Source organism: Marmota marmota, unplaced genomic scaffold, assembly GCF_001458135.2.
Source record: "Marmota marmota marmota unplaced genomic scaffold, marMar, whole genome shotgun sequence".
Taxonomy (NCBI): domain Eukaryota; kingdom Metazoa; phylum Chordata; class Mammalia; order Rodentia; family Sciuridae; genus Marmota; species Marmota marmota.
In genome coordinates, this window is record NW_026000082.1 from 10894594 (window position 1) to 10918287 (window position 23694).

A 23694-nucleotide genomic window follows, 5' to 3' on the forward strand; every position below is an offset into this window, starting at 1 on the left:
TTTTTTTTTTTTTTTTTTTTTTTTTTTTTTGAGACAAGGTCTACCTAGTTTGCTGAGGTCTTTACTAATTTGCTGAGGTTTTGGCCTCAAACTCACCATCCTCCTGTGTCAGCCTCCCAAGTCACTGGGATTACAAGTGTGTGCCACTGTACCCACGCAATGGTGCAATTCTTTGCAGGATTATAGAAGGTCTAGCATACAAATGTAGTATAGGGACACTCTCCACCTGTGTGGGTCAAGAAAGGCCAAGTATTTACTGAGTGATTAAAAAGTGAGCAGAAATGGTACACTGCACTGAAAGTCCATGGTAGTCATTAAATCCAGCTCCACTTTTGGGAGATTTTATTCCAACATTCCTACCATGAGCAATGTTTGGATTAACTAAACTTTCTTTTTCTGGGGGAGGGTTACCGGGGATAGATCTCAAGGGCACTCAACCACTGAGCCACATCCCCAGCCCTTTTTTGTATTTTATTTATATTCTTTGGATCCATCCAGTTTGCAGGGTTGTTACAGTATCCCTAGGCAAATGATACACCCACTTACTGCCTATCTTTTCAGAGATATGTTATATTTGTTAAAATATTTGTAAATGACCTTTTAACTCTTATTTTATTATTTTTTGGGGGGTACCAGGGATTGAACTCCTGGAGCACTTAACCACTGAGCCAAATTTCCAGCCCTTTTTTGTATTTTATTTAGAGACAGGGTCTCGCTGAGTTGCTTAGGGCCTCACTAAGTTGCCGAGGCTGGCTTTGAACTCAGAATCCTCCTCCCACAGCCTCCTGAGCCACTGGGATTACAGGCATGTGCCACCATGCCCCATCTTTCTATTCTCAAGAATCAAATTTCAACCTTGCTTTCAAGATAAATGTATCCCTTATAAGATTTTTCAACATGTTATAGACTAGGGAAGAGCATTGCAAGCCAATATTTCTTCTAAGAATGTGGTTTCAGAGAAGCTAAGCCTACTAATCTAATTAAGACAAAATGCTCAAATCTCTATCTCCTAGCAAAGATTCTGGGGTCAACCTGAGCAGGAAGTTTTGAGAAGCATAACTGGAAGAGAAAATCTTTTGCTGGAAATCATGAGATTGTGGAATGTCATGGTTTGGATCTTAAATGCCCCCCCCCAACCACTGCAAAGACCACGTGTTGAAGGCTTCGGTTCCAGTCTGTGCTGCTATTGGGAGGTGGTGGGACCTTAAGGAGGTGGGGCCCGTGGGAAGGAAGATAGGACACTAGGGGCATGGCCTTGAAAAGGATGTTGAGACCCTAGCCTCTTCTCCTCTCCATCTTTGCTTTCTGGTGGCCATTAATGAGCAACTTTGCATGTTCTCCCTCCTCACCATGATGTGCTGCCTTGCCAGAGGCCCCAAAGCAACAGAGCCAGCTGGCCATGGACTGAAACCTCTGAAACCATGAGACCTTCCTCATAAGTTGATTTTCTCAGGTATTTTGTTCCAGTGATGCTCAAATACACTAAATCTGAGCATCCTCAGAGCCTCAGACTATCCCTCTGGTCCAACCCTGACTTTGGAAATACCACCACTATTCTCTCAATTATGCCGAAGAGTCTAATAAGGGATACATTTACCTTGAAAGCAAGGTTGAAATTCAATTCTTGAGAATAGAAAGATGGACTCCCCTATATGTAGCTGAAAATTTGGAATCTGGGGCTTTTAGTTCCCTCTGAAACCAAGAGGACTTAGCCCTCAGGCTTTCTCTTATAGGCAGAAAGAGGAGTGGAAGTTACTAAAGTCAAGAGACCACATGCATATCAAAAGCTATGTGGAAAACTGGAAAATGGAGCCAGCTATCCAGGGAAATAAAGATGAGGTACAGTAAGGTACAAATGGGCAGTGGGTTCTTGGGGAACCTCTCTTAGAACAAACTGTGCTTTCTCCAGTTGGCTTTGGTGTCACGTGCAGGTGAGTATGCTGAGTAAAAGGCCAGGGACTAGGTAATCAGAGAAATGAATGGGTTCTTTTATCTCTCTTTTTTTGTAAAATCTTTTCATTTTTCCAAATTAAATAGCCCTAGAATCCTCTCCTTATAAATGCTTATCTACTTTAGCTATTTTGTTTCTAACTGTATGCATGTGATATGACTGTGGAAGTCTGCAGACATACTTTCCTTGTTAAATCTCAAGGCTAAAGTTAAATCTTAAGGCTAAAGTCATGATCTTCCCTCCGGTCCAACTCTGACTCTGGACATACAACCACTAGTCTCTCCATCAACCAGCCTTAAAATCTAGCAATCTTTCCTTTGCCTTAATTATTAAATTCAACTGCCAAATCCTGAAAAATCCACCTTGCCTCTGGAAGCTTCTTTTCATCCACAACTACAGCTGCTTAATTGATTCAATTCAATTGTGTTCAATGCACTAGGGCCAGTGTAATCTTAAAGTGCAGCTCCAACCACAGCATTCCCCGACTCTAAACATTTCATGGCTGCCTCCTGTCTAATGAATCAAGGAAAAGTCCTAGGTTTTACCTCCCATAGTCTTGCCTCCTCTCTACGTGACAATCCAATATCATGCATTTCTTTATATGGTAGATTTCTGGATTCACAGCTCATCTACAACAAGTGAAAGGCCTCCCAAAGTGGAGATAGTGAAACCTATTTGTAGTGCCCAGGGAATATGTTTGCCCATTAGTCATGGGAGTGCTGGACAGTCCATTGTTTCTGCTGGAAAAATACCTCAAAGCTAATGTAAGATTGCCATCAGGTCAGTCACATCATCTTCTTAAGTACATTTGGCAATATACTGTCTTTATCCAGGGATAGACAGACTTAAGAATTATCTTTACCTTTTCATTATTCCATTGTCCATAATGATTTTTTATTTTAATTTTTTTTGATAGTACATACTAGATTCCTCTAAAAGTAATTGTTCTCTTTATGGTATCTATATGGGGTAGCCCAAAAGCTCATGTATTAGACAATGCAGGAATATTCAGAGGTGAAATGATTAGATTACAAGAGCCTGGACCTAATCAGTGGATTAATCTGTTTGATGAGTTAATGATTTGAATGGATTACCAAATGGTAACTATAGACAGATGGGGTGTGGCTGGAGAAAGTAGATCACTGCAGGTGTGTCCTTGGGGTTTATATTTTGTCCCTGGGTCCTCATGGGTTCCCCCCCAACTCTGCTGTGCCCTTCTGCCTTGATGTTCTGCCTCACCTCTGGCCCAGAAGAATAGAGTTAGCTGACCAAAACCTTCAACCTCTGAAACTGTGAGCCCCCAATAAACTATTTCTCCTCTAAATTGTTCTTGTCAGGCATTTTGGTCACAGCTACGAAAAGCTGGCTAACACTCCCTTTCACCATTATTATCACTACACTTTAAAATAAAGTATTATCAAACAATCCAGTTCACATACCTGTTTAACACTGTACAGGAGGTACTAGCCAGGGTAATTAGGCAAAAAATAAAAAATAAGAGGCATCCAGATTGGAAAGAAACAAATAAAACCACCTATTCACAGATAACATGATCTTGCATATGCAAAACCCCAGTGAATCTGCTGAAAGCCATTGGAAGTAATAAATAAGTTCAACGAGTTTGCAGATTACAAAGTCAATATATAAAGTTCAATTGTATTTGGTACACTCTCAATAAACAAATCAAAAATAAAATTAAGAAAATTATTCCATTTTTAAAAGCATCCAAAAGAGTAAAATGAGTAGGCACAGTGGCACATGCCTGTAATACAATGACTCAGGAGGCTGAGGCAGGTGAATTGCAAGTTCAAGGATAGCCTTAGCAACTTAGCAAGGCCCTACACAACTTAGTGAAATCCTGTCTCATAAAAATAAAACAATATAAACTACTGGGGATATAGCTCAGTGGTAAAATGCCGCTGGGTTCAATCCCCAGTACAAAAAAATAAAAGAGTAAAATATTTAGAAACAAATTTAACAAAAGAAATGTAGGACTTATACTCTGAAAACTACAAAACACTAGTGAAAGAAATTAAAGATCTAAATAAACAGAAATATATCTGGTGTTCATTGATGAAAAGAATTAATACTGTTAAGATAGAAAACTCCACCAAATTTATCTACAGATTCAATGCAATCTCTCTGAGAACCACAGGTGACTTCCTTATAAAAATTGGCAGGCTGATTCTATAATTCATGTGTAACTCTAAGGGAACCAGAATGGCCAAAACAATACGAAAATGAGTAAAGTTGGAGGACTCATGCTGCATTTTAAAACTTACTTTCAAAGGAACAATAACCAATAGTGTGGTACACTCGATCAATCAATCAATTGATTGATCAATAGGTAAATGGAAGGAAGAAATAACATCAAATTCCAGAAATAAGCCCATAGTGTCTATGATTAATTGAGGTTTGATAGGGTGAAAAAAACATTTAATTGGGAAATATGTCTTTTCAACAAATGATGCTAAGACGACTGGATAACCACATGCACAAAATTAAATAAAGAGCTTATCTCACACCATACACAAAAATTAACTCAAAGTGGATCAAACACCTAAAACTATAAAACTTAGAAGAAAACATAAGCAAAAGGCTTTTGACTTTGGATTTGGCAATGACATCTTGGATATAACACTGAAATCACAGCAATAAAAGAAAAAACAATTGGACTTCATCAAAATGAAAACATTTGCAGCTTGGTGTGGTGGGGCCCACAACTGTAATCCCAGCAACTTGGGAGGCTGAGGCAGGAGGATCACAAGTTCCAGGCCAGCAATTTAGCAAGACACTGTCTCAAAATAAAATAAAAAGGGCCAGGGGTATGGCTCAGTGGTAAAAGGTCTCTGGGTTCAATCCCCAGTACCACAAGTTAATTAATTTTAATCAATTAGTTAATTAAAAACATTTATGATTCAAAGAACACTATTAAAAAGTGAAAATGACAGCCCACAGAACAGGAGAGATTATTCATAAATTATCTATCTGATAAAGGACTTTGAGCTAGAATATAAAGATAAATAACCCAATTAAAAAATAGGTAGAGGATTTAATTAAATATTTCTCCAAAGGAGATATACAATGGACAATAAGAACGAGAATAGATGGTTCACATCATTAGTCATTGGAGAAATGAAAATCAAACCACAATGAGATACCATTTCATGCTCACCAGAGATGTCTATAATTTTTAAAAATCAGATAATCATAATTATAGAAGAAGTGGAGAAGTCAGAACTCTCATAAGCTGTTGGCAGGAGTATAAAATGGTTTGTTCACTGTGGAAAACAATTGGGCAGTTCCTCAAAAATTCAAACCAAGTTAATACCTGAACCATAAATTCAACTCCCAGGAACAAACTCCAAGCAAGTGTCCACACAAAAACTTGCATGTTTATAGGGGCATACTACCCAGAGGTTGGAAATAACTCAAATGTCCAGCATGGATTGATAAACAAAAAGCAGGGGCTGGGACATGCCTGTAATCCTAGCAACTCAGGAGGCTGAAGCAGGAGGATCACAAGTTCCAGGCCAGCCTGGACAACTTAGCAAGAACCTGTCTCAAAAAATAAAAAAGGGCTGGGGATGTGGCTCAAGTGGTAACGCACTCACCTGGCATGCGCAGGGCGCTGGGTTCGATCCTCAGCACCACATGAAAATAAAATAAAGATGTTGTGTCCACCGAAAACTAAAAAATAAATATTAAAAAAAAATTCTTAAAAAAAAAAAGGGGTTGGGGATGTAGGTCAGTAGTATAGCACTCGTGGGTTTGATCTCTAGTGCCACCAAAACAACAACAACAACAAAACCAAGTAGTATATCCATATAATGCAATATTATAGAGCCATAAATGGAATGAAGTACTGACACATGCTACACAACTAAAATTTGAAAAGCACTGTTGTTGTTTATTTTTAAAAAATAATAAAATCAATAATAAAATAAAATAAAATTTGAAAAGGCATGCTAAGTGCTAAAAAGCCATACAAGATTCCATTCAAATGAAGTTTCTAAAAAAGGTGAATCTATAGAGATCAAAAGTAGGTTCATGTTTGCTTAGCCCTGGGGAGAATGGGGAGATAGAAGAGTGAGAGCTAAAGTCTATGGGTTTCTTTTCAGATGATGTAAGTGGTATAAAATTGACTGTGGTAATAGTTGCACATATCTGAGAATACACTAAAAAACACAGAATTGTACACTTTAAATGAGTGACTTGTGAATCACATCTTAATATAGCTGTTACCAAACACACATACACACACACACAAAAAAAAAAAAAAAATCAATGCCCTGCTCTTGTGAGGGATCCAAGATGGTGGGCCAGAGGGAGGCAGCATTCTGTGTCGCTCCGTGACCCAGGTCTCAACTAGTGGGAATACTGCATTGCTGAGAGTGATAGAGGACCCCTACACAGCTGATCCCACACAGGAATCACAGCCACCGTGCCGTGTGGAGCCCGGGCCTTAGCATTAGAAAAGGACTCTTGACTCCTAACTACTGGCCCATGCAGGTCTCACAGGAGCCTTAGCAGGACCACTGGCATCAGCACCGGCACAGAATTCCCAGATGCTGCTCCCATGAAGGACACTCAGCCGCTACTCACACACAGGAACTCCGGCTGCCTCTCCCGTGTGGACCCCCATCTACTAATGTGAGGCTCCCCTAGTCACCTCCATCTTGAGACTCGGCAGATACTGCTGTAGTCCAGTACTCTTGGTAGCCTGCCTGCACCTGGGGACATCACAGGGCCTGAAGAAAGCTGACAGTCACAACATTGCACCTCACAGAGATCATCTCTGAATGCATCACACAACACCATCACCCGACTTCCCCCATCCAACCAGACACCCCATTCCTGAAAGCAACTACCTCCATCTTGGGTCACCTCCATCACCATCTTGAGTCGGGGCAACTACCAGTTTGGAACACCGGATAGCCAGGTACCTATAGTTTTCTAATTCCCCCCAACCCCCAACAGCCACTAACTTGGCAGAGTGACTGCCCAATAAAAAACAGCTCTCCATGATAGGTGCGCAGCCACCAGAGTGCAACTTACAAGATCCCTGGAGAGAAAGATTCCTGATTAGGAAGTAGAAAGAGACAGGGTGAGGGAGATACACTTTAGAGACTAATCTAGAGGGCAGGACCTGTGAGGTCTACAGGTGAGATGAGGAGATAAGACCCAGCACCCATGTCACAGGAAGAGACCCCAAAGGAGATCCTTGAGGTGCAGTCTCCCAACGGGACTGGCAGGTGCCATACCCCACTTCCAGGTGCCTTGTACCCAAGACCAACCCTCACCCCCTGGTAACCCCCACCATCCTGAGGGCAGAGATACCATCTAAGAACAGACAACCCCACCTATTGGATGAGAAGGGAAGCAGGAAAGCTACTGATCTCCAACCAGAACAATTCTTGTTTCTTCCTTCAAGATTTTTTTTTTCTTTCTCCAAGTACTTTGCATGAATTAGGATATTGAGGACTGAGAACACTGAACACCATATTACAGTTGTGTTGTATATTCTTTTTTTCTCTCTCCAATTTTTACTATTTTAACATTTTTTATTTTTCTTAATATATGAGTGTTTGTCTTATGTACTCTACTGTCTTCCCTCTTCCTTGTTGACCCCAAATTACTACCTCTCTAATTCTCCTAAAGCTAACCTTCTTCTTTAGATTGCTCTTTCACACTTCCTAAGATATAATAACTCATAACTCCTCAGCATATCTTTCTAGACCTCACCCCCGGTTCTTTGTCCACCATCAGAAAACGTCAACCCTTTTACAAACCTACTGATTATAATATAGATATAATTATAGTATAGATATTATAGATTATATTATATTACAGATATATACCATATTATAGATTATAATATATTATATTATAGATAATAATTGAATTTGCCATTTTTGTACATTGTGACAAAACTGTAATTGCCTTAATAACAATGATTTGTTTTTAGGTGTCTATTTTTTATATATATTGGGATCTGTTAACATTGTCCTTCCCCTCAAAGGTGAGGTATTGGAACCCTACAGGGGCACTATAAACCTCTAGGGTAAAAACAGTAATGCCTCGGATCCACAAAGCTAGAAAGAAGACACACAAACAACATGGAAAGACAAGGGAAGAAAATGCCCCAAACAAATCAAGATGCCACATTATTAGAATCCATGGTCAGCACAGCAGATGAAATTACAGAGAAGGAGTTAAGGATGTACATAAGTAACATGTTCTGTGAATTAAAGGATGATATAAGAGAGCAAATACAGGCAGCAAAAGAGCATATCAACAAAGAGCTACATAAGCAAATACAGAAAGCAAAAGATAACTTCAATAGAGACATAGAAGTTCTAAAGAAAAACCAAACAAAAATCCTTGAAATGAAATAAACAATAAACCAAATTAAAAGCATCACCAACAGATTAGACCACTTGGAAGACAGGACCTCAGACAATGAAGACAAAATATATAATATTTTTTTAAGAGAGAGAGAGAGAATTTTTTAATATTTCTTTTTTAGTTTTCAGCGGACACAACATCTTTGTTTGCATGTGGTGCTGAGGATCGAACCCAGGCCGCACGCATGCCAGGCGAGCGCGCTACCACTTGAGCCACATCCCCAGCCCCCAAAATATATAATCTTAAAAAAAAAAAGTAGACCACACAGTGAAAATGGTAAGAAACCATGAGCAGAACATTCAAGAAATATGTGATAGCCTAAAAAGGCCAAATTTGAGAGTTATTGAGATAGAAAAAGGCATAGAGTTCCAAACCAAAGGAATGAGCAATCTATTCAATGAAATAATATCAGAAAACTTTCCAAACATAAAAACGAATTGGAAAACCAAATTCAAGAGGCTTACAGGACACCAAATGTACAAAATCACAACAGATCCACACCTAGGCACATTAAAATGAAAATGCCTAACATACAGAATAAGGAGAGAATATTAAAAGCCACGAGAGGAAAGAAATCAGAAACATACAGGGGAAAACCAATTAGGTTATGTGCAGATTTTCAAACCAGACCATAAAAGCTAGAAGATTCTGGAACAACATATATCAACCTCTGAAAAAACAAAATGGATACCAACCAAGAATTTTGTATCCAGCAAAATTAGGCTTTAGATTTAATGATAAAATAAAAAACCTTCCATGATAAACAAAAGTTAAAAGCATTTACAGGTAAAAAAACCTGCACTACAGAACATCCTTGGCAAAATATTCTATGAAAAGGAAATTAAAAACAATGAAAATCAGCAGAGGGAGGTATTACTTTAAAGGAAAAGCTAATCAAAGAAAAAAAACAAGTCAAATTAAATACCAAAAATAAACAAAAATGACTAGGAATACAAATCATGTCTCCATAATAAAACTGAAGTTTAATGCCATAAACTTACCAATCAGAAGACATAGGCTAGTTGATTGGATCAAAAAACAAAGACCCAACAATTTGCTGCCATCAAGAGACTAATCTCACAGGGAAAGACTACACAGACTTAAAGGTTAAAGGTTGGGAAAAATCATTCCACTCACATGGACTGCGGAAGCAAGCAGGGGTTTCCATCCTTGTATCAAATAATGTAGACTTTAAGCTAAAGTTAATCAAAAGGGACAAAGAAGGACATTTCATACTGCTCAAGGGAAACATACACCAATAAGACATATTTCAATTTTAATTTCTAATTATCTTCTGTTTTTCTGTAGTATCTATTGTGATATTTCCTTTTTCATCATGTAGGTTAGTGATTTGAGTTCTCTCTCCTTTTCTTTGTTAGCATGGCTAACAAAGAAATAAATTTATATACCCCCCAAAACAATGGAGCATCTATGTTCATCAAACAAACGCTTCTCAAGTTCAAGAGTCAAATTGACTACAAAACAATAATTCTCAGTGACTTTAACACACCACTTTCACCACTGCATAGATCTTCAAAACAAAAGCTGAACAAGGAAACTATAAAACTCAATAATATAATCAATAACTTAGACTTAACTGACATATAAAAAATATTTTATCCTTCAAGGAGTGAATATACTTTATTCTCAGCAGTACATGGATCATTCTCTAAAATAGACCATATATTATGCCACAAAGAAACTCTTAACAAATACAAAAAAATAGAGATTCTACAATGCATTCCATCAGATCACAATGGAATGAAATTAGAAATCAATGATAAAATAAAAAATAGAAGTTACTCCAACACCTGGAGACTAAATAATTTGCTTCTGAATGAACAAGGGGTTGCAAAAGACATCAGGAAGGAGATTAAAAAATTCTTAGAAGTTAATAAGAACACTGATACAACATATCAAAATCTCTGGGACATTATGAAGGCAATACTAAGAGGAAAGTTCATTGCATGGAGTTCGTTCCTTAAAGGAAGAAAAAGTCAACAAATAAATGGCCTACTACTACATCTCAAAGCCCTACAAAAAGAAAAACAAATCAACACCAAAAGTAGTAGAAGACAGGAGATAAATAAAATCAGAGATGAAATTGAAAAAAATAAAAAAATAAAATTGACAAACTCTTAGCCATGCTAACAAAGAAAAGGAGAACTCAAATCACTAACATATGTGATGAAAAAGGAAATAACCCAACAGATTCTATAGAAATACAGAAGATAATTAAAAATTATTTTGAAAACCTGTACTCTAATAAAATAGAGACTATTAAAGGCACTGACATATTTCTAGAGGCATATGAGTTGCCCAAATTGAATCAGGATGATATACACAATTTAAACAGATCAATTTCAAGCAAGGAAATAGAAGACACTATCAGAAGCCGACCAACAAAGAAAAGCCCGGACCAGATGATTACACAGCTGAGTTCTACAAGACCTATAAAGAAGAACTAATACCTATACTCTACAAATTATTTCATGAAATAGAAAAAGAGGGAGCACTTCCAGACTCATTCTATGAGACCAATATCACCCTGATTCCAAAACCAGGCAAAGACACATAAAAGAAAACTTTAGACCAATATCACTAATGAACATAGATGCAAAAATTCTCAATAAAGTTCTGGCAAATCAAATAAAAAACGTATTAAAAAGATAGTGCACCATGATCAAGTGGGATTCATCCCAGGGATGCAAGGTTGGTTCGACATATGGAAATCAATAAACCTAATTCATCACATCAATAGACTTAAAGATAAGAATCATATGATCATCTCAGTTGATGAAGAAAAAGCATTCAACAAAATATAGCACCCAACATGTTCAAAACACTAGAAAAACTAGGAATAACAGGAACATATCTCAACATCATAAAAGCTATCTTTACTAAGCCCCAGGCCAATATCATTCTAAATGGAGGAAAATTTAAGGCATTCCCTCTAAAAACTCGAACAAGATAGGGATGCCCTGTTTCACCACTTCTATTTAACATAGTTCTTGAGATACTGGCCAGAGCAATTAGACATATGAAAGAAATTAAAGGGATATGGACAAGTAAAGAAGAATTCAAATTAGCACTATTTGCCAATGATATAATTCTATACCTAGAAACCCCCCCAAAAAATCCACCAGAAAACGTCTAGAACTAGTAAATGAATTCAGCAAAGTAGCAGGATACAAAATCAACATCCATAAATCACAGGCATTTCTGTATATTAGTGACAAATCCTCTGAAAGGGAAATGAGGAAAACTACCCCACTTACAATAGTCTCAAAACCAATAAAATACTTGGGAATCAACCTAATGAAAGAGATGAAAGACTTCTACATCAAAAACTGCATAACACTAAAGAAAGAAATTAAAGAAGACCTTAGAAGATGGAAAGATTTCCCTTGTGCTTGGATAGGCAGAATTAATACTGTCAAAATGACCATACTACCAAAAGCATTATACAGATTTAATGCAATTCCAATCAAAATCCCAATGGCATTTGTCATAGAAATAGAATAAGCAGTCATGAAATTCATCTGGAAAAATAAGAGACCCAGAATAGCTAAAGCAATCCTTAGCAAGAAAAGTGGCACCCCTATATCAGACTTTAGACAATACTACAGAGCAACAGTAACAAAAACAACATGGTATTGTCACCAAAACAGACTGGTAGACCAATGGTACAGAATAGAGGACACAGAGACTAACCCACATAATAACAGTTATATTAGACAAAGACACCAAAAACATACATTAGATAAAAGACAGCCTCTCCAACAAATGGTGCTGGGAAAACTGAAAATCCATATGTAGCAAAATGAAATTAAACTTCTATCTCTTTCCATGAACAAAACTCAACTCAAAGTGGATCTAAGACCTAAGAATTAAACCAGAGACACTGAATCTATTAAAAGAAAAAGAAGGCCAAATCTTCATCATGTCAGATTAGGCCTCAACTTTCTTAATAAGACTTCTATAGCACAAGAATTAAAATCAAGCATCAATAAATGGGGTGAATTCAAACTGAAAAGCTTCTTTTCAGCAAAAGAAATAATTAGTGAAGTGAATAGAGAGTCTACAATTTGGGAGCAAATTTTTACCACTTGCACAACAGATAGAGCATGAATCTCTAGGGTATATAAAGAACCCAAAAAGCTAAACACCAAAAAAACAAACAAACAAACAAATAGCCCAATCAATAAATGGGCCAAGGAACTGAAAAGACACCTCTCAGAAGATGATATGCAATCAATCAACAAATATATGAAAAAATGTTCAACATCTCTAGAAATTAGAGAAATGCAAATGAAAACTAAGATTTCATCTCACTCCAGTCAGAATGACAGCTATTAGGAACACAAACAACAATAAGTGTTGGTGAGGATGTGGGGGGAAAGGCACACTCATACATTGCTGGTGGGACTACAAATTGGTGCAGCCAATATGGAAAACAGTATGGAGATTCCTTGGAAAGCTTGGAATGGAACCACCATTTGACCCAGCTATCCCACTCCTGAGTCTATACCCAAAGGACTTAAAAACAGCATAGTATAGGGACACAGCCATATCAATGTGTTTATAGCAGCACAATTCACAAAGGCTAAACTGTGGAACCAACCTAGATGCCCTTCAGTAGATGAATGAATAAAGAAAATGTGGTATATATACATAATGGAATATTACTCAGCAATAAAAGAGAATAAAATTATGGCATTTGCAGGTAAATGGGTGGAGTTGGAAAATATAATGCTAAGGGCTGGGGATGTGGCTCAAGCGGTAGCGCGCTCGCCTGGCATGCCTGCGGCCCGGGTTCGATCCTCAGCACCATATACAAAGATGTTGTGTCCGCTGAAAACTAAAAAATAATATTAAAAAAAAAAGAAAATATAATGCTAAGTGAAGTTAGCCAATCCCAAACAACCCAATGCCAAATGTTTTCTCTGATATAATGATGCTGATTCATAGTGGGGTTAAGAGGGAGAACATGAGAGGATTAGACCAACTCTAATTAGGGAAAAGGGGTGAGAGGGGAAAGGAGGGGGGAATGGGGGTAAAAAAAGATGGTGGAATGAGATGGACATCATTACCTTAAGTACATGTATGAAGACACAAATGGTATGAATATGCTTTATGTACAACCAGAGATATGAAAAAATGTGCTCTCTATGTCTAATATGAATTGTAATGCATTCTGCTTTCATATATACCAAACTAGAATAAAGAGTTTTAAAAAAACCAATGTCCCTATTAGAGCATTCCAAGTATGAACACTGATGTCAAATTTCTGGTTGCTGTTTTGATATTATATATATACACACACACATACATATATATATAATGGGCATGCAGTTGAATGCATCAGTAATATCATTCCATTTTGTTTTTCCTAAAACAAATGAAACTCACCTGAACCTCCACTGGCCCAAGTATTGAGACCTTGAATTACAGTCATAATTAGGGTTCCCTTCCTACCTCCAGGGTGGACTCATTCTGACGCAGTCTATACTTGCAGTCTCAAGGATTAGGAAAGGTCCAGGCAGTCATTTCTCCTTGAACGCTATCTACTTCTGGGCACTGTGAGGCAGCACAGAAAGGCTCTTCCTTCTCCCTGAACCCTCCAAACACTAAAGTCTTGCTAGTCTTGGAAATTCTCCTGTCAGGGCCTGCTCCTTTCACCTCCTACCTTGAGGTACTTTCCTCCCCTCTGCAGGATTTCTGTTTCCAGCAATGATAGATCTGCTTGCTTCAGACTATCACTGTTTCTGAGAACAACTCAAAAAGCTGAGCACAATACAGAAAATGTTTGATATAAAGACATTAGATGGGCTGGGATTGTAGCTCAAGGTGTAGAGCGCTCACCTAGTGTGTGTGAAGCACTGGGTTCAATTCTCAACACCACATAAAAATAAAATAAAGGTATTGTGTCCACCTACAACTAAAAAATAATAATAAACAAAAAGATATTAGAAAGTTTCCAAGACAGTGAGAACTTGAAGGGCCAAATCCCAACAAGAAAGAATGTACACAGGAGGTGAGTCTATGTGTTGATGCTACTTTTCTCTTTGATGTATTTGCTGATTCTAATCAGCAGCCCAGAGTCCAAGAAGCTGACCAGAGCTTTGGGCAGTCTTGAGAGGGTGAGATGACAAACATCGGAGCTCAAGAGCACTAACGAGGAGATTTCCTGTAAACACTCTTATATTTCATTGGCTATAATAATATGTTCCATTGGTTGTCCCCAAGGAACCATGTCTTTCAATATTTATGCTTTTGGATAGTCCCGTTCATACTGACTCTGGACTTGGCCATGGGTTTTGGTTTTATTATCTCACTAATAAGGGTGACAAAACAAACAGATTTGATATGCACTTGTTTACTGGGACTTGTAATTTGAGATCCTCTCTTTCGAGATCCAGCCTCCATGCTTAAGTCAAATTTAACCCAGGGGAGAGATAGGACACAGGGAGAAGCTCTGGAGGATGTAACATTATATTGGAGGGAGCAGTCATGTGGAAGAGGACTGAAATATCCCAGCCAAGCTCCCAGCTGAATGCAGCTCTAAGAGTAGTCCTAGCCCATGCAAAATGAAGTAGAACTCTCCAGCCAACACAGAGAATGACAGGAAATCATTCAAATCACTGTTGCTTTAAGCCACAGATTTCAGGTGGTTTGAGATACAGCAATAAAAAACTAAAATAGTCAGTAACCCTAAAGAACCCTTAATGAACAAAAAAATAGACCTGTCTGCCTATAACTATTAAAAACAAAATCAAACCCTAATCCCTGATTGGATTAAAACTCCTACTTTCAGTTGCCTGCTAGAGCCAAAGTAAATGTTCTCTTAAGGAAGGTAACATCATGTTGAACATCAGGTGATCCCCATAGGTTTTAACATGCAATGCCCAGTTAAGAAGACAAACACTGTGCTTACAGAAATATAAGAACTGACAAGAGAAAAATCAGACAATAAAAATAGACCCATGAGAGATCCAGATATGGAAGTTATCAGATAGACTACAAAAGAGCTGTGACTAAGGTTAAAGAAATTAAGTAACATAGAATGTTTCTGCATAGATGTGGAAGCCATAAAAAAGAATTAAAGTGAAATTGTAGAATTTAAATACATAAAAACTGGAATTGAGCACTCAATAAATAGATTTAACAGCAGATAAGATATAGCTGAAGAGAGAATTTGTGAACTAGAAGAGAGGACAGAAAAAAATACATAGACTAAAGCACAGAGTTATAAGGAAAACAAGACCCAACTCTGTTTGAATATGGTTACCCAGGAAGAGTAACCGGTTTTGTCTTTTAACTGGGTTCTTCACCTTCACTCTTCCTCCCTTCTAAAACATTCTCCACATTGCAGTTTGGTTGATCTTTCTAAAATTTAAGTTAACATCATCTCTCTTTCAGTTGCCTGCTTCTCATTCCCTCAGAATAAAATTGAAACTCCTTATCACAGTTTTATGTGGTCCTCTTGGATCTGCTGTCTACCTTTCTAGTTTTGTCTTGTGCTTTTCTTTAGAACTCTACACTCCAATCCTACTCCACCTTCCTTTAATCCCTCTAAGTTGTTCTACTCTCACACAGGGCCTTTGTACATGTTATTCCTATCCTTTGGAGTTTTCTCCCTTCATCTCATATTCCTTTTCCTGACTTTCCTACTTTCTGTCACATTACAGTTTAAATGTCATTTCATCTGGGAAATCTGGACTTGCTAATTTACCCCCCCCCCCCCGAGAATAAGAAATTTAGCCCTTTACATTCTGAAATTACCCTATCAAAGAATCTATATCAATTTATGATTATTGCTTATCAATTTATGATTATTGCTTATCTGTCCATCTTCTATAGACAGTAAGTTCCAAAAGGAGAAAAACTGTATGTCTGGCTCTCCCAAGTCCTCAGCCTGGCTCAAAATAGACACTCAATAAATAATTTAAAAATTATTAATTAATATTAGAAATCTTCATGTCTTTCATCAAGGTAGTCCATCATGCCTCACTTCTAGACCTGGCTATTTCTTTTTCTTTCGAAGTTTTCTAGAAAAGGATATATGTGAGCTAAATGTAATTTAAAATTCCTGTTTAAAGTCCTTTTAACATTTTCTGGATTTTATTGCAATAAAAATAAAAATGTAAATGAAAAGTATGAATATTCATATCACAGAACCCACCCATGCCATCCCAAACCAACAGGACTTAAAGTGCTCACTTGCTTTCTTACATGTAAAGAAGTGTGATTTTACTATTTGCATCCTCAAATGACACTCCGGCTTTTCAGTCACTCCAGGAGCTGGTTTAAAAATGGCCTTCCTTGTTTTTTTGTAGCCTTTTGTGGCTCCTTTCCAGTTTTTATCACAGACTGTTTTTCTCTGCTTCCTTCTCTGCCTCCTCTTCTCAGCTGAGCACAGCTTCCTCTGTCATGTTCTATAAACCTGCCACTGTTGATGAGTCTTTTTATGTGCCATCTGAATTGGCCAGCTCTGTCTCATTACCTCCTATGTTCTATCTCAAGTTTTAGTGGCAAACAATTTCTTCTTTCTCCCTGTTACTTTCTCTTCCCTTATAATTCATTCCATATTTTAGTCACTGAATTAACACTTCAAAACGGGCAAAACTGAATATCCTCACTTTGCCATCATCACATTTTGTCTTTTTTGTTCACTCCTGTATCACGTGTGCCAAGAACAGTACCTGGCACCTGGTAAATGGAACATACTTGTTGAGTAAATTAAATACATTGACATGCACTCTATGACAGGCTGCTTAGGTAGCATTAGATGCTTTTTTTCTTTGCCGTCATATATATTTAAAACTTTATTGGTAACTACAAGATATCACTTAATAAAATTTTATTTCAATATCTACTGTTACCCAATCCAATCATAAGTGTTCTTTGTTAGCGGGTAGTTTTCTGTACATTTGTTCAGAAATGGAAAAAAGGTGGTTTTATTTTGTAATTTTCATTCATAAATTAAGAGACTTTATTTGCTCGGGTATAAGCCTAGTCTGTAGTCTATAATCTAGTTAATAAGAACAACGAATACAGTACAGTTACCCCATTAAATGCAAAGTATTGTGATAAATTTACCTAGTAAGTCCAATTGCTGGTTCTTATAAATGTAGGTGGCAAGTGTCTAGGGGGAAAGGTGCTAGCTCAAATACAACGAAATTCTCTGGGTGTGCTGCCACTAACTTAAGGTTTCGGGTAAGTGGAGATCCTAGTAAGTGCTGGGTTGGAAACAGAAGTGGTTTGATTGGATGAGAAAGATTAGCTGGTCAACTTCTGGTTGAGGAAGACACCAGGATGGCAGCATTAGCAGCTGCAACTCAATTTACCAAGAACGCAGTGAGAACGAAATGGCATCAAGGCCTTGGGAGAGGGTGGGGAAAGTACCCTAGGAGTAACCTGAATTGGAACAAATTGAAGGGGGAAACCCCGCCAGAGTCAGGACTTAGATGGGGAGGCGAAGGGGGTCAACAAAATGGCCCCAGAACGTCAATGGGCAAGGTGGAAAGAGAAAGCAAAGGAAGCAAACCTTTAGAGGGGGAGGGGACGCTGAAACACAGAAACCGGGATGGGGTGCTCCCCAAAGAGGTAATCGTGACCCCAAGACTGCGGTAGAAACTTGGTAGGTGGTCAGCACCAGGATGGGACACATTCAGGGTTCCAGTGCGTCTGCGGCTGGAGGGTAATGCAGTCTGCGTCTTGAAGTTTTTCATACATGGCACTGGGGTTTTGATTTCGGGCCGAATCGAATCGTCTCCGGGGGATTTCAGCATAAGAGTTTGGTAACCAAAGTCGTCAAAACTGGGGGTTCATTTCAACCGGTGTTAGGGGTCTTCGGGGAGGGCCGGGGACGCCGGGGTGGAGGGCACGTGGGGGCGGCGTGCGCNAAACGCCGCGCGGCTCGCCAGGCCCGGGACCCGCAGCTTAGCGGCTCGCCGGCCGGCGCAGCCCGGAGGCCCGAGCCATGGAATCAGAGGAGGAGCAGCACATGACCACGCTGCTGTGCATGGGCTTCTCGGACCCCGCCACCATCCGCAAGGCCCTCCGCCTGGCCAAGAACGACATCAACGAGGCCGTGGCGCTGCTCACCAACGAGCGGCCGGGCCTCGACTACGGCGGCTATGAGCCCATGGACAGCGGCGGCGGCCCCAGCCCCGGGCCCGGCGGGGTCCCGCGGGGCGACGGCGGCGGGGACAGCGGTGGCGGCCCCTCCCGCGGCGGGAGCACCGGAGTGGGGGCGGCTTCGACCCCCCGCCCGCCTACCACGAGGTCGTGGACGCGGAGGTGAGGTGGGCGTCCCCCGATCCCCGCGGGAGAGGCCGCCGGGCTGGAGTCCCGTGGGCAGGGGACACACCCCGCCGGCCTTGTATGGGGAGGGAGTATTCGACGGGGACTGTAATGGGAGTGTGTGTGGCGGGGGTGGGGGGCACACTGAGAATAGAGCCCCGGCTTCATTCGGGGACGGAGGTAAATTGGGGTCAGGTGGGAGAGGGACTTTTGGGGGAGGAGTCTGAAGGGGAGTTCCGGATGTGGAGCCGGACAGCCTGTCGCGGTGAGGAGGGGGTCTCCTGGGCTTCTGGTTCCGCACGCCCACGCTGTGGGCAGGGGTCGGGCTGGGAACGAGGGGGCAGACCTAGCCTGACATTCGCCTGGAGCCGTAGATCTGAAGGACTTGCGTGTGGGGTCAGAAATGGGTACTGGAAGACCAGGTTGGGTCCCAGATTTTGTGGCACCAGGTTGGAGTGAAGGATTGCGAGAAACTCCAGGTTCGGACTCAGAAAAGGTGGGATGGTCCAGCCAGAGTAGTGGCCTGTCTTTGCTAGAGTCAGAGGAAGGCTGTTGGGATTAGGAATGGTTTTGGGGTTTTTAGTCAAGGGTTTGGAGAAGAGGACGTTGACCAGGGTCTAAAATGAACAGGGACTGGGCAGAGGCCAGGAACCACAGGAATTCATAAAAGGTCGGAAGGAGGCTCAACTGTAATATGGTGTGAGGTTTTACTAAGGTCCGGTAGGTATCAAGGCGTGTAGTGGGGATTGGTAAGAGGCTTGGCCAGGAACGGGAGCTGGGGAGGGACCAGGCAGTAATGAGGGCTGAAATTGGAGAATGAAGCTGGGACCCAGCCTGGAGGGGAAACGCTGGCCATAGGAAACGTCAGAAATGAGGGGAAACTAGACTGGGTAAGGGGAGAGTGATATGGAGAGATACTGGAGTGAGAAGGAGTCTGTTAAGAAGGGGCTGGCAGTGGCCTTACTCAGAAATCTAGAGTGGAGAAAACTAGGCCTTTTAAATTTCGGATGTGACCAAAGAACATGGGAGATGACAGACTTGTAGTAAAATGAGGGAAAACAACCCGAAGCAGCAGTACTTACGATTAATTACTTTGCAGAAAAATGACAGCTCATGGCAGGAAATTTGGTTAGATTCATTGGATAGTGCATTTCAGGGTCCAGGAGCTCTCTTTGGCCTGACCACATAAGAACACAGATCTTAAGTTAGAGGGCTTGTGTTTTTTAGACAGAAAAATGAATTTGGATAATTCTTAATGAAGCTAAGTCTTCTAAAAGAATTTTTCCTGAGCAATGTTATGTCCATTTGCAGCAGTTGCTCAGGCTGAAGGTGGCACCTGGGAAAAGATGTCAGTTAAAAAAGACCCTGTTTCTGCACAAGTTTTTTTTTTTTTAATTTTGTTTTGTTTTCAGACATTGACATATTTGCTCCATGGCCCTCTGTTACCCAGTAACTCAGCTGTGTCATGTCATTGACTAGTATATGGAAATAAAGACTTATTCCTAGAAGTAACTACTTACGCCACGTTAAGAAATCCATTAGTTTACTGTCTGCATTTAAGACTTACACAGAATCAGGGATGGCTCTTGCATCTTGTCAGGTGAATAACTGAGGAGTTTACAATCAAGAAAAATCCAGAGACACTCTTTCTGAAGCAGTATCAGTTCTTAGTTTCCCCTTGACCTGTAGATTTGGTCTAGGGAAGGCTGCACCATTTACTTTTGAGAGTGGAAGAGAGCTGCTGATAGGGGCTGCCCTACCCCTAAGTATACTGGCAGACCTGCAGGGTGATACTTACCTAACACATGGGATCCTGGTGAGAATGTTTAATCCAGAGTTTGCTTCTGTGGTTTAAAAAATCTTCATGCCTGCCACCTTTCTGCTTGTGTATTCTTGCTGTAGAGAGTAGGAAATTAAGGCTTTTGATTCTCAGAAATGGAATAGGATTGTTTATGGATGTCTATAGCATGTCAGCTCTGTATTAGGTGTTTTATATATTTTATTAATCCTCAATGGAATATTACTATTTTGATTAGTAGCAGAACTTGAATTTGAACCCAGGTCTGTCATATCAAAAGCCAGTGTGCTTTCCACTGTTATCAACTCATGGTTTAGGACTAAATTCATTTGGTAGCAGTACAGATAACAAGGAAAAATACAGGGAAAAGAGACAAGTTTTGCTGTTACTTTGCAAGTCTAGAAATGATGTGGTGAGCACCTAATCAAGGTATCAGGCTAGAATGAATGAAAGGAGAATCATAGGGGTTTTTTTTTTAGAGCAGAAAATAAGAAATTAATAATTAGTTCATCTCCTTTGTTTTACTGATACAGCCTTTCAGGCCCCAAAGGGGAAGTGGCATATCTCTAGAGTCAGCTAATAGAAGAGGTGGAGTTAGAACTCAGGCCTCTCTCTCAAGCCAGTGCTTTTCCTACCAGCAAGCTAGAACAATATGCAGTAATGAGTTAAAGGGAAAGAAGAAAAGAAAGGGGTAAAAAAGTAGTTAAAGATTGTCCGCTTAATTTTATTTCTAAAAAATGAATACTTTATTTAAAATTATATATATATTTCTCTTTTGTATGTATGACATTTTAGTTTCAGTGTGTTCTTAAAAATGTTTGAGAATACATAGAATGACATCTAATTGGTTAAATAGAAAAAAATACAGCTCAGTGGTATAGTGTGTGCTTAGCATGTGCAAGGCCCTCGATTTGATCCCCGGCACCACACACAGACACATATACAGAAAAAAGATTTGATTTATTTTATGTTTGTAGTGTGGGGACAGCAGTGATTTTCACATTCAGTAAACATTTAATACCTACCATGGCCCAGGGGCAGGGAATAGAGTGTCCAACAGAACATAGAGTTTACATTCTAGTGGATATTAGTCCGCAGCTCTCATTTTACAAGAGGTGACCTCCCAAGGTCATGTGATGAGTTAGGGAAATCAGTTTAGTAATTCAGGGCCGCGCTATAATTAGGATTTGGCTTAAAAATCATAATTTGGAAAAGTAAAAGCAGTTAATTTCTGTTTCAGCAGAAGCAAGGAGATTGCATTTAGAGAGACCTAGATATCTAGCAAAACACGTGGAACTGCATAAAAAACCACCTTTTTAATAACTTCCAATTAAGTAAAGCTTCACAGAAAAGCTATGTTTGGTTCTTACTAGAATTGTTGAATATTGAAATAGATATAGTTTTTAGTTTCTCTGGGTCTCAACTGGACTTTGAGAAGCTCTCTGATTTTGATTTTGAATAGTATTACTTTAGAACCATTCTATGGTAGATAGGAATCTGTTCTATTATTACCAAGAATGAGACCTCACAGCTGCTCTAAATAACTTCTCCTGATCTTTAGCAGCCCTACTGTCAGAACTCACCACTGATACTTGTGGCTAATAGGAACCCCTCTGACCATACTAAGTGCTATCCCCCAATTCTGCTCTCCAGAGCCCTGATGTTGGTCCCTGTGATCCTGCCCAGGGGATTAGTGGAAATCTGAAGCAGATATCCTGAAACTCTTATAAAACTTTAACAATTATGGAATGTATCATATATACACACACACACACATTTATATATATATCTCCCAAAAATTTAAATCACATTTATAGGTCTTTAACTTACCCCATTTCTACCCTCCACCCCTTTGGTAGTAAGTGTAAGTTATAAGTGAGATTTATATTAAAATTCATCTTCTAAAATTAATAACAATCCTAGTATAATTGTGGAGAAAATATCAAATGAGCACATTTTAGTTAACCATTAGTGATTTGAAGTTTGAATATATATAACTTGTCATTTGTAATTTAAAAAACAATTAAAGGGTTTTTTGTTTGTTTGTTTTGGTACTGGAGATTTAATCCAGGAGCAATTTACCACTGAGCTACATCCCCAGCCCTTTTTATTTTGAGACAGAATCCCACTGAGTTGCTAAACTGGCCTTGAACTTGCAATCCTCCTTTCTCAGCCTCCCAAATTGCTGGGATTACAAGCATGTGCCTGGCTCCATTTAAAGGTTTTGAGTAAAAAATAAAGTAATTCCTCAACTCAATTGAAAGTAGATGAAATAAAAATAGGAAATCTGAAGGGTGAATCAACAGCTAGGTACAGTGACTCACACCTGAAATCCTAGCAGCTTGGGAGGCTGAGGCAGTAGGATAGCACGTTCAAAGCCATCTTCAACAACTGAGCACAACCTTAAGCAATTTAGTAAGACCCTGTCTTAAAATAAAAAGGGTTGGGGATGTGGCTCCATGATTAAGTGCCTCTGGGTTCAATCCCTGGTACAAAAAAAAAAAAAAAAAAAGCCTAATTTTAAAAATATTTCTTTTAGTTGTCAGTGGATCTTTTATTTATTTCTATGTGGTGCTGAGGATTGACCAGGGCCTCACACATGCCAGGCAAGCGCTCTACCACTGAGCCACAACTCTAGCCCCATAACCTAGTTTTTGAAATAAGAATTTCTCTATGATCATTGTATGTATCTACTTTGGGAATTAAGACTGTGAGTTCATCTAAGGGTTGAATTCTCACCTTGTAATTACCTGGTTATTTGCTTTTAGAATGAAAGTAATTTGGCATAAAGGAAGTACCTTTTGTATGTTGCAAGTGCTTAATTCTAGTGAAATCATTGTAGATCATGACAGCTTTATATAGCATAATATTAGTAGCCTAAATTTTGAAACCTTTTCCAGTACTGGAAAAGTAAATACAATGGTTTAATAATTTGAGAAAAAGGTTTCTAGTAGGAAAATATGTGCATGTACTTACATATGTATATGACTACTACTGCCTAGATAGTGTACGATGTTCATTTGAATCTGAGTGTGAAAATTTTTTTTTTTTCATTTTCAATAAGAAAGTATTAAAAAGATCTAGTAGAATCCTTCAAATCTAAAGTTCAGTTTTCCAGGAAACTTTTCATATTTGGAATACCAGAGAGAAATAAGAATATATAAATAAATAACCACTTTTCAGATAAATTCATAAATTTCATTTTTGCTTAAACTTCATTTATATATGT

At 39.2% G+C, this 23694-nt stretch overlaps 1 protein-coding gene and 1 long non-coding RNA gene across 2 annotated transcripts in view; one reads left to right on the forward strand and one right to left on the reverse strand.

Annotated features, from left to right (window-relative positions):
- Positions 1–18260, reverse strand: part of LOC125620375 — a 110962-nt gene extending 92702 nt beyond the window's left edge. Inside the window, exon 1 of the long non-coding RNA XR_007351993.1 lies at positions 17910–18260. This is a non-coding gene — a long non-coding RNA (uncharacterized LOC125620375). The remainder of the gene's footprint in view (positions 1–17909) is intronic.
- Positions 18233–23694, forward strand: part of Usp24 (ubiquitin specific peptidase 24) — a 134381-nt gene continuing 128919 nt past the window's right edge. Inside the window, 2 exon segments of the mRNA XM_015484945.2 lie at positions 18233–18609; positions 18612–18664. Of these exon segments, the coding sequence (XP_015340431.1) occupies positions 18345–18609; positions 18612–18664 (318 nt within the window). The 5' untranslated portion in view covers positions 18233–18344.